The sequence below is a fragment of the Podarcis melisellensis genome (genome assembly GCF_964234715.1).
Source record: "Podarcis melisellensis genome assembly, chromosome: 2".
Classification (NCBI taxonomy): domain Eukaryota; kingdom Metazoa; phylum Chordata; class Lepidosauria; order Squamata; family Lacertidae; genus Podarcis; species Podarcis melisellensis.
Genome location: NC_138529.1, coordinates 62,353,320 through 62,364,780, shown reverse-complemented (window position 1 = coordinate 62,364,780; position 11,461 = coordinate 62,353,320). Strand labels below are relative to the sequence as shown.

At 46.8% G+C, this 11,461-nt stretch overlaps 1 protein-coding gene across 1 annotated transcript; it reads left to right on the top strand.

Moving 5' to 3' along the window:
- The first annotated feature begins 653 nt into the window (after positions 1 to 653).
- ATOX1 (antioxidant 1 copper chaperone) lies at positions 654 to 10,999 on the top strand. Its single transcript, XM_081901164.1, has 4 exons — positions 654 to 805; positions 5,298 to 5,373; positions 8,015 to 8,185; positions 10,752 to 10,999. The coding sequence occupies exons 1-3, from the start codon at positions 800 to 802 to the stop codon at positions 8,137 to 8,139; spliced, it is 207 nt and encodes a 68-aa protein (XP_081757290.1). The 5' UTR covers positions 654 to 799; the 3' UTR covers positions 8,140 to 8,185; positions 10,752 to 10,999.
- Positions 11,000 to 11,461: the final 462 nt, after the last annotated feature.

Genomic DNA, 11,461 nt, shown 5'->3' with positions numbered 1-11,461 from the left:
CAGTATTTCAATATGCGTAGGAAAATCAGAGTGTCCCTAAACACTGAGCCTAGGACTTGCCGATCAGAAGGTCGGCGGTTTGAATCCCCACGACGGGGTGAGCTCCCGTTGCTTGGTCAATGCTCCTGCCAACCTAGCAGTTCGAAAGCACGTCAAAGTGCAAGTAGATAAATAGGTACTGCTCCGGTGGGAAGGTAAACAGCGTTTCCGTGCGCTGCTCTGGTTCCCCATGCTGGCCACATGACCCAGAAGCTGTACGCCGGCTCCCTCGGCCAGTAAAGCGAGATAAGCGCCGCAACCCTAGAGTTGGCCACGACTGGACCTAATGGTCAGGGGTCCCTTACCTTTACCTTTACCTAAACATTTTCTTAGAAAAAAGCACTGATTACTATAGCCAGGAAGAATCTGCTTTAGGAAGCTTTTAATCTCAGAGTCGTGGGTTCCTGCCCCAGGCTGGGTCAAAGATTCCTCTTGCCTTGCAGGGGATTGGATTAGATGACCCTTCGTGGTCCCTTTCTCCCTCTTAAAATTCTAAGATGCTACAGGCTCGTGGAATTTCTCCTCCTAGTGGCGCAAAGTGCGAAGAGCGCGCGCGTCCCCGGCTTCCCCCCGCCTTCCCGACGCCGACTCCGCCGGAGAAGGCTTAGCGCAGGAGGGGTGGCCGGCCAGTGGGAGGGGCGCGAGCTGGTTTGGTGGCCTTTCATTTCGCGGAGGCTGCGGAGGGAGCCGCGTCGTTCCGCTGAGCAGCAGCCAGGAAGGCTTCGGAGGAAGAAGAGGAGGAGCAGCCGCAGCAGCAGCCATGCCGGTGGGTGGTGATCTGGGCAGTCGCGCCGTTGCCCTTTTCGGACGACACAGCATCAGCCTTTCCCCACATCCATCTGCCGTTGTCGTTTCTGCTGCCGGGGAAAGAAGGAGATGGACTCGCCTTCCGGGGATTCCTAACGATCGGGCCCAGTTTGAAAGACGCCCGCCCTCGGCCCCCTTGCGACTCGGGAGGCGCCCCTCCCGCAAAACGGGGTGACGATGTGGAAGGGTGCTGCTCAAGGCGTGGGGTGCTCTGCGCTGGGATCGGGGCCTTACCGGATCTACGGCTTGGCACAGGCTTCCCTTGGCGGCCTTGGTCATGTCACTGAAGAAATGCTGGTTGTAAAGGGATCGTCATCATTATTACTATTATTATTACTATTATTATTAGTTTGCTAGCGTTTATAAAGCGCTTGATCGCAGGAAAAATAACCTCCAAGTAGTTTTAGGGTACTGTGAACTACAGTATGGGCATAGCCAGGATGGTGCAGGGGGGCAGCTGCCCCTCCCAAAAAATCAAGTAAATAAACAAAAATAACAAACTGATCAGTTGTGTTGCAGATACTGTAACTTGGTTCTGCATCCAACCCCCTAACATAAGGCCTGCTCCCCGCCCCCGCCCCCAAAATCCTGGCTTACACCCATACAGTGGTACCTTGGGTTAAGTACTTAATTCATTCCGGAGGTCTGTTCTTAACCTGAAACTGTTCTTAACCCGAAGCACCACTTTAGCTAATGGGGCCTTCCGCTGCCGCCGCGCCGCCAGAGCACAAATTCTGTTCTCACCCTGAAGCAAAGTTCTTAACCTGAGGTAATATTTCTGAGTTAGCAGAGTCTGTAACCTGAAGCGCATGTAGCCTGAAGTGTATGTAACCCGAGGTACCACTGTACTGTGAAGTGGTGGTGGCACCAGATTTGCAACCTGGTTTTGCCACACATGCATTATAGCAGTTCTTATAGGTCCAGTCATGACCGACTCTGGAGTTGCGGCGCTCATCTCGCTTTATTGGCGAGGGAGCTGGCGTACAGCTTCCGGGTCATGTGGCCAGCATGGCTAAGCCGCTTCTGGCAAACCAGAGCAGCAGACGGAAACACCATTTACCTTCCCACCGGAGCGGTACCTATTAATCTACTTGCACTTTGATGTGCTTTCGAATTGCTAGGTTGGCAGGAGCAAGGACCGAGCAACGGGAGCTCACCCCGTCGCGGGGATTCGAAGAGCCAACCTTCTGATCGGCAAGTCCTAGGCTCTGTGGTTTAACCCACAGCGCCACCCACACAGGGGAAAGCAAATTAGGAGGCTCCCAATAGCAAAGAAATGGGAGCCAAAGCTGTATGTTTTGCTTCACCTGTGAAGGTTTAAAGTGTTTTTATCTTTCTCTTAAGCACAAAAAAGTCTCTCAAAGCCTCTTACACATATCACTGATAAGACCAACCTCCGCCAACCTGGCAGCGTCCAGATGTTTTGGACCACAATTCCCACCAGCAGTCTGGTTGTCTCTGAGTAATATCTGTGCTTTAGAGGAAGGGCGGTATAGAAATTTAAATAATTATAATATAATATAAACCCTAAGCCTGAAGCCTTGGCCACCATCCCCTGTTGTTTTTCTTCATCGCAACCCCAATGGGTAACCTCTGATGGCAGCAACCCATTGCCTCAGAGACTGCAGTTATGAAAAACCAAAAGCCAACCCTTGTATTCCACCCTCACAGGATCACGTTGGGAATTGATCCCTAGGAGCTGATGTTACAACAGGACTGCTAATTTGTGTATTGCTTGGTTGTGAGTGCCTCCTTCCTTGAGCAAGGCCTGATAGTGGTATAGGATCCTGCACACAGTGCCCCTCACATGCAAGGACAAGAATACATTTTAAACGGAGCGTGAGGATCCCTTCAAGAACATTTTGTGATCTTCAAGTGACACATTAAAGAACAAGTTATATTAAGGTCTCCCACAGAGCCTAGGACTTGCCAATCAGAAGGTCGGTGGTTCGAATCCCTGCGACGGGGTGAACTCCCGTTGCTCAGTCCCTTCTCCTGCCAACCTAGCAGTTTGAAAGCACATCAAAGTGTAAGTAGATAAATAGGTACCGCTCCGGCAGGAAGGTAAACGGCATTTCCATGTGCTGCTCTGGTTCGCCAGAAGCAGCTTAGTCATGCTGGCCACATGACCCGGAAGCTGTACACCGACTCCCTCGGCCAATAAAGCGAGATGAGCGCCACAACCCCAGTCAGTCACAACTGGATCTAATGGTCAGGGGTCCCTTTACCTTACTTTAGTGAAAGTGTCTCGTTTGAATAAACCTTTCAGCTTCTAGCAAAGATGTAAGTGACTTGAATCCATGGAAAGATTCTAGGGGTTTTGTCCATCTTATGTCATCCAGTTCCGTTTGGCCCATCCCTGATATAGAACAGATTATGTGGCTTGGATTTCAGGCCTCTCCAGTTTCATCTTTATGGATTGTGTTTTTAGAGGTGCCAGGAAAAACTGGTTAGTAATGCAAGATCTGGCTCTTTTTTCTCCTCCCTCTTCTCCCTGCCCTCCCCCAGTAGACTCCAGTAATATTACACAATTAGCCACAGGGACATACAACTCTCTCAGGGCTGGGCTGTTTACGAAGGATGCAAGTTCTGCCACAACTTTTAAACATCCTGGGTTGGGTACATACTTCATACTATGAAGAGCAAAAGTACTGTTAACCTGTCTACTGAGGGGTGTTGTTGTTGTTTACTATAAAATGGCTATTTTATAACTCAGTGTTGTAAATGTCTCTTTAAAAAAGATAGTCTAGTTAAAATTGAAATAGAAATTAAACACACCAATGTTTTTAGACTGAAGGAACGGCCCTCTATAAAGCAAATAGTTAAATACTGTTCTTCTGCATAAGCAGAAAAGCAGGAAAAATAAATATGTTGAGGCCAAGCATTAATATGGCACAATAAACGTTATTATGGCCTTGATTCTAGGACCAATGAAGTATCTAGTCATCTCTGAACTTCATTCCAGACCCAGAAAATGCCATCCTGGCTGATCATCGACTGCATCAACCCGAATTATTTCTTTAACTGTGTTAGCTCTGCGATTTGCTCTGTAGTATTTGTTTTCTATCAGTAAGGACATTTCCTTTTCGTCTTATGAAAAGAAGCTGTTTGCTTTTTTTGCAGGGTGGGGAGAATGGGCCCTTTGTTGTCTTTAAATAGACATTACAGGTCAAGTGTGTTTTTGATTGTAACGGATTTTAGTTACTTTCTGTTCTTGTGTGGAAATACTTTCTGTTTCTGGTGTGGGGCAAGGCAGGAAAGAAAGCAAAAGTGAAAAAAGACACACACACCCCCAAGAAAGAGTCCTGTTGGATCAGACAAGTGCCTTTTTAATCTTGTTCCTTGTTGCTTGCATTGGCTATTCAGATACATACCCCATGAGTAGGACTCAAAGGCAATAACTACCGTATTTTTCGCCCCATAGGACGCACTTTTTCCCCTCAAAAAATGAAGGGGAAATGTGTGTACATCCTATGGGGCGAATGCAGGCTTTTGCTGAAGCCTGGAGGGCTAGAGGGGTCAGTGCGCACCGACCCCTCTCGCTCTCGAGGCTTCAGGAAGCTATTCGCAAGCCTGCGGAGCCTGGCAGGAACTTCCTCTGGGCTCCGCAGGCTTGCGGATAGCTGCCTGCAGCCCGAAGCCCGGGGAGCGCTGCATTGCGCACCCCGGGCTTCAGGCAGCTCTCCACAAGCCTGCCGAGCCTGGCGGGAGTTCCAGTTGGGCTCCGCAAGCTTGCGGACAGCTGCCTTCAGCCCGAAGCCCGGGGAGTGCTGCATTGCACGCCCCGGGCTTCAGGCAGCTATCCGCAAGCCTGGGGAGACTGGCGCAACTTCCCGCCGGGCTCCCTAGGCTTGCAGATAGCAGCCTGGTCTGGGGTCGGGGGAAGCTCGGGCTTCTCGGGTATCTCTTTCTGTTCCAGTAAATAATATTCAGAAAGCAGCAATACCATAAAATAGTAGTAAATGTTCCATGTAGATGTAGTGTTAATTACCTAATTGTTTAGGAAATGCATGAAGTACCAATAGAATTTCCTAAATCAGCCTTCCCCCACCCACCTTGGTGATTTAAATTGCCTTGATTTAAATTAATTCACCCTGACGGAAGGAAAGGAGAACATCATTTTGGCTGACAATGTATTCTTAAAGAAAATGCATCTACAACTTGATCCCAACATTTAAACAAAGTCTCAGCAAGTTATGTTCATGTGCATACGCTCAAAGACTATGGAGCACAGGTTTATGGGTGCTCCAGTTGACATGAACCTGAAATTTATTTATTTATTGCATAAATTTCAACATTTTAACAAGGTATCCAAACCCAAGCAGTTAAGGTCAAGCTTTGATTCTAACTTTTATTATTGTTTAATAAACTAGTTTTTATAACATCATTGTGCAGTTGCTCAGCGAGAGATATTTCAATGTCCTCTCCATTCTTTCTCCTTGCAATTTCAGAAACATGAATTCTTTGTAGACATGACCTGTGAAGGGTGCTCTAATGCCGTCACCCGTGTTCTCAACAAGCTGGGAGGTGAGTGGTACCTGGCAGACCACAAGACTGAACACTCAAGGCTTCTTCTTGCACTTAGCGTTACGCTTAAAGTATTCCTGCTTGCATTGTTTGAGGCTCCTCACAGGGTCTCTGCCATGGGAGCATATTCACCCAGTGCTTTTCCAGCTGTACTGGCTCCCAGTGGAGTACAGGGTCAGATTTAAGGTGCTGGTTTTGACCTTTAAAGCCCTTCATGGCCTAGGACCCTCGTACCTACAGGACCACCTCTCCTGGTATGCCCTGCGGAGGACCTTAAGGTCCATAAATAGCAACACCCAAGAGGTCCCGGGCCCTAAGGAAGTTAGATAAGCCTCAACCAGAGCCAGGGCCTTCTAACTTGGTTTGCAGTTGTCAGTGCAGCATGCTAGAAAATGTTCCAACTCATAGTGCATTCATCTTTGCATATCGTATTTTCATTGCAGGGTTTTAAAAAGATTAAATGAGCCACTTAAATGATGTGCAGCTTTTGCTTCATTCTTTGCCCTAGCTGAAGTAGCAAGCAGCTTCTAGAGGGCTTTCTACTTTGCTCCTAATACAGTGGTACCTCCATTTATGAACTTAATTCATTCCGGAGATCTGTTCTTAACCCGAAACCGTGATTAACCTGAGGCACGCTTTCGCTAATGGGGCCTCCCGCTGCTGCCGTACCGCTGGTGCGCGACTTCCGCTCGCATCCTGGGGCAAAGTTCGCTACCAGGAGACCTACTTCTGAGTTAGTGCAGCTCATTACCCAAAGCGTTCATAAGGAGGACAGTACCTAACCCGAGGTTCCACTGTAGAGGTAGTTAGTCAGTAACTAAATATTGATTGTTGCTGGAATGTTTAACTTTCATCCCGTGTCCCTTAGGACTACATAATTTCCTCTTCTAGACAGTTGTCAACTTTATTTTGTTTACAAGATCAAAGGCTTACTCCAAAACTCATTTAAATCATTGACGCACAACTCTGGTTGCTTCTGCTCTGCAGTAGAAGAGCTGAATCTGCTGCTGTCTTTACCACCCTTAGCAAGCGTCTAATCTACTGTCCTCCGTTGGTGTCAGCATAACTGTTGCAAGACATTGAAGGTTGCCTCCACACAAAGGATTTGCTACACATAAATTTCTTCCACGTTGGGACAGAAATGAACCTCATGTGCCTCACAGTCATCTGCATTTCATTCTGTCGGCATATATACTGAGAAGCCGCATGGTGCCTTTTTGTGTATATGTAACGTGGGGTGTGCCTGAAGTCCCCATATGTGGTTCCATGCAGTTTCCTACCCCGATGTTACTTCCCGTAGGAAACCACCAGCCTTGATAATGTTCCTCCTTATAAGATGTTCCCTTGGTATAGAAAGCTAGCATGTGCAAGGTGTTCTTCTTTCACGAGAACGCCTTTCAGCTGCAGACAACTGATGTTGCAGCCAGGGAGAATCCAGCTCCCAACCATCTTGGATTCAAAGCATATGGCCCTTCCTAAGGGAAGATAGTCTAATGGAAGGAGAAGTAAGGGTGAAATTCTAAAGGAAACATCTGTCTCGCTACAAAAGCCCAATACAGAGAAGCCCTTGGTCCATCTCGCTCAGTATTGACTGGCAATGGCTCTTCAGGGTCCTAAAAGGTAAAGGTAAAGGGGACCCCTGACCATTAGGTCCAGTCGTGACTGACTCTGGGGTTGCGGCGCTCATCTCGCTTTACTGGCCAAGGGAGCCGGCGTACAGCTTCTGGGTCTTGTGGCCAGCATTACTAAGCCGCTTCTGGCGAACCAGAGCAGCGCACGGAAACGCCGTTTACCTTCCCACCGGAGTGGTACCTATTGATCTACTTGCACTTTGACGTGCTTTCAAACTGCTAGGTTGGCAGCAGCTGGGACCGAACAACGAGAGCTCACCCTGTTGCGGGGATTCGAATCACTGACCTTCCGATTGGCAAGTCCTAGGCTCTGTGGTTTAACCCACAGCACCACCTGCGTCCCTCTTCAGGGTCTTAGGCAGGGCTTTTTCACATCACATCTTTGCTACCTGGAGAGGAATATGGGAAATTCCTTTTACACAGAGTCAGACCATTGGTCAATCTCTCTCAGTATTTTCTTAAGCTGACCGGCAGTTGCTCTCCAGGATTTCTGACAGAGGTCTTTCCCAGCCCTATCTGGAGATCCTGGGGATTGAAGCTGAGGCCTTTTTACATGAATGCTCTACCAGAGTTTCCCTAACTTGATTCTCCAGCAGTTGGTGGACTACAATTCCCATCAACCCTAGTTGCCGGGACCAGTGGTCAGGGATGATGGGAGTTGTAGTCCAACAACAGCTGGAGGCCCAAGTTTGTGAAACCTTGTGTTCTACCATCAGACTAAACCATCTTTTACTCATTTTTCAATGCTTAAGATGTTTTCATGGCTCTTTTGATGATTTTATCCCTATACTCCATCTTACTATAGCTTTCTCATAGTGAAGATTACAAATCTGTAAACAAATAAGCATAAGATAAAGTACAGCCCCACCTCAACTGATGGATGTATTGCAAGTTAATATAGACTATCCATTTGACATTGCCACTCATTCAAGAAGGTGGGAGAATAAATTGTGGGGAGGAGACTTCAAATTTCCAATGCTGCTTCTGCACACTGTGTCCTTTCTTTTCAGGTGTTCAGTTTGAAATCGACCTGCCCAACAAGAAGGTGAATATAGAGTCAGAGCACAGTGTTGACACCTTACTGGACACCCTGAAGAAAACTGGGAAAGATGCCTCCTATCTTGGAGACAAGTAGCCACACAGGCATGCTTGGCTGCTGGGGCTCCTGTGCTTCAGGAAAGGTCAGTTGCTAGGAATACTCTTAAGCCACTCAGGGCAGAATGCTCAAGATGAGAAGTGTGCTGAAAACAGCAACCCCCACATTGTATAAGAAACAAAATGTATGATGTGGCAGAAATCTTGCTAAGAGTTTCCCACCTCCAGTGACTTCATAGACTGGACTGAAGTGAGGGCAAGGAAACTCTTAACTGGATGACTTCATGCCACGTGTTCTCTTTTATATATAATATCAGAGGAGGAGATAGATCCTGTGCCATATGTAAAAACTTTCCCTGCAAGCCCCGATATTTTATGTCCATTGAAGCCGGCCTCTTCTTTTGAAGTAGAGGAGCTGGTGCTGTATACAAGCTAGGACTCAAATCCAGCAAACTGTGTGTAAATCATCTGTGACTGTGTGTGCCAGGCATTTTGAAACCCCACAAACCAGCTGTTTGGCAAGGACAGGGGCAACTGAATCCTGCGACTCCCAAGCATCTTATCAGTGGGATTTCAGCCTTGTTTAAAGGAGGGATGTTTCTGGGCTCTGCCCCCATTGGACCCAAACCAGCATGGCCAGCAAAAAAGATGATGGAAACTATTACTTGACAATATCTGGAAGGCCATAGGTTCTTCAACTGGCTTCATAGTCTATACACATGGATCCATTTGTGGAACTGATTTTACAGTGCCGGTTTATTCTAGCTCATCTGGGTGTGTATATCTTGATTGGACCATGAAGCTTTGCAGAGCCATGGAGGCCAGAAGCTATGGCCTTCAGTTGCCATCACCTGATGCTCATTTTTCTGTCTTGCTGTGGTGTCTCGTAAAACTTGATTTTTTTCCTAAGTTGCATTGCTTCGTAAGAAAGGGGGACCAAAGATTACCCCAGCAGTGTGCTGCAGGAGATATGCATGCGCTGTGGTCTGGTGTGAAACTGATAACCCTGTCGCATAGTTTTTTGTAATGGGCAGAGTTCTGTCCTTCCCCAAACCATCACTCTTTCTCAAGGTAGGGAACCTGTTTTTAAACTCTTTAAAAATACTTCATTCTTGGTTATGTGAAATAATAAATACATATCAGCATATAAAGAGAGAGAGAAACAAGATAAGAGCTCCCTTCTTTTTGAACACTTCCTTAACTTTTCCTGAGAATGACTTTGCCTAGTCCAGAAATATCTTCTGAGCCTATCTGGTTACTTTCACACCATTGATTGGCCATGAATTACCAGAAGTGAATTACATTTAGCACTGGGCTAGGAATTAACGGGCTTCTCCACCATCAGCAGCACCTACAAGGGTGCCCCATTAAGTTTGTAGGGTTAGCGAACTACCAGTTTGGTTCTGTTGCCACCGTGGCACTAAGGAGAAAATAGCTTCAAAAATTATCCTCTGCACGCTGCCAGTGTTTTGGCAGAACTGCTGGCTTCCCTGTGGTTCCATCAGTGTGGGAACATTAACAGCGAGTTGGGTTTTTTTGGGAGGAATGTTCCTTGTGCACTGTGAAAATTTAAGTCTTCATTGAACGTACCGGTTGTTCACACAAAAACACTTTATAGTAGTAGGATTGAGTGGGGCATGTTTGCATGAGAGCAGCAGAACCTAATAACTTCAAGTCCTTCCAAAGTACACAGGGAACATCGGTCCGACTCACATTAAATGGACAAGATTTTAATTTTGGCTATATTTAGACCTAGTTCTGCATGCCTTTTTCTCTTAAAAAAAATTCTGCACACTAAAAAAAATCAAAATCCTGTGCCACAATAATGATTCTGTACACAGCAAAACTGAATTATTTGATGCACAATCTGCTTTGCACAACACAGCTGCTGCTCATCATGAGAACCAGGGTGGAGAGAAATAGATCTGTAAAATATTATTTGCCTATCTGCTTTTACTACTGAAGATTCTGTTCTGCCCTCCTACCACTCCAGGTTCGGAGTTTTTAGTAGTCATTTGCTGCGCACTAGAATGCAGGCATGCTAATGCCACATCCGCACCATACCTTTAAAGCACCATGATGCCACTTCAAACAGTCACTTGGTTTCCACAAAAAGAATTCTGGGAGGTGTAGTTTGTTATTAGAGTTATGTAGAGTTATTAGGAGACCCCTAGTCCCCTCACAGAGCTACTATTGCCAGAGTGGTTTAACAGTCAATCCCTCTTCACAGGAAACTCTGGGAACTGCAGTTTTGTGAGGGGAATAGGGGCCTTCTAACAAGGTGTGGAAGGAATTGTAAACACACAAGTCAGGTAGGTAGGTGGGTAGGTAGGTAGGTAACCCACCAATCCATATACAGCCAAACTGCTTGTGAAGGCCAGCACACCAAGGACTTTCCTTCCTTCCCGCCACCTTTTGTCTGCCAGGAACTGCAGCGATGGGTAGCAGGAGCAGAACATCAAGCACATTATAGGCCGCAAGAAAAGATTTCTGCCTGCTTTCCACACACCAGGGGGAGCAGCAGTTGTAGTAGCCTGCAGTAACCGGCTGAGGGCCCCCCAAAGCAGCCTTTGTTTAAAATGGATGTTCCTTCTAGGTCCCGCCAGCAGATGTTGCCCTTGCCTAATTCTCCACCCTTCCTTTACTTTGCAGCAACGCTTAACATGGCTTCAGTCCGAAGGCGGCTGTTTACACTTCTGTCAATCTTCCTTTGACCACAGTTGCCCTGCCAGATGTTGGAGAAGAGGGAAAGGGTGGGAAGAAGAAGAAGAAGAAGGCCTTTGGTGGGGGAAGGACTATGAGAAATTTTGACCGCAGATGTCCCACATACTGTCCTACAGCTGTAGTGTTTCTTCTCTTTGGCTTTGTAATAAAACTTGGATCTGCTATATTCAAGTAAACACCGTGGCTCTTAGCATATATCTTTTAAGCCCTGTTTTCTTTTTGGTGGGGCAGGGGCTAACTTTTAAAAATAAGTACCAATCGTGAGATAATTTATTTCAGTCCACCAATGTGATAATATTCTAAAGAGATGAACTGAGCATTGCTAGGATACATCATTGGGTGCCAAGGAGCATAGCTCAGACCTAGAGCATCTGCTTTGCATGCAAAAGGTCCCAGGTTTATTCCCTGGCATCTCCAGTAAGGGCTGGGAGTATCCCACCTGAAATCTTGGAGACCCACTGCCAATCATTGGGGGCAATCCTGAGCTTGATGGACCAATGGTGTCGCTCGGTATTAGGTCATTAGGTTCCAAACATATTCTTATTGGACCAAAATTCTCCAATGGCAACATAGCAATTGTGTGGCATAGTGGATCGAGTGTCAGACATGTCAGGGAGGTGAAATCTCTTGTCTTACGT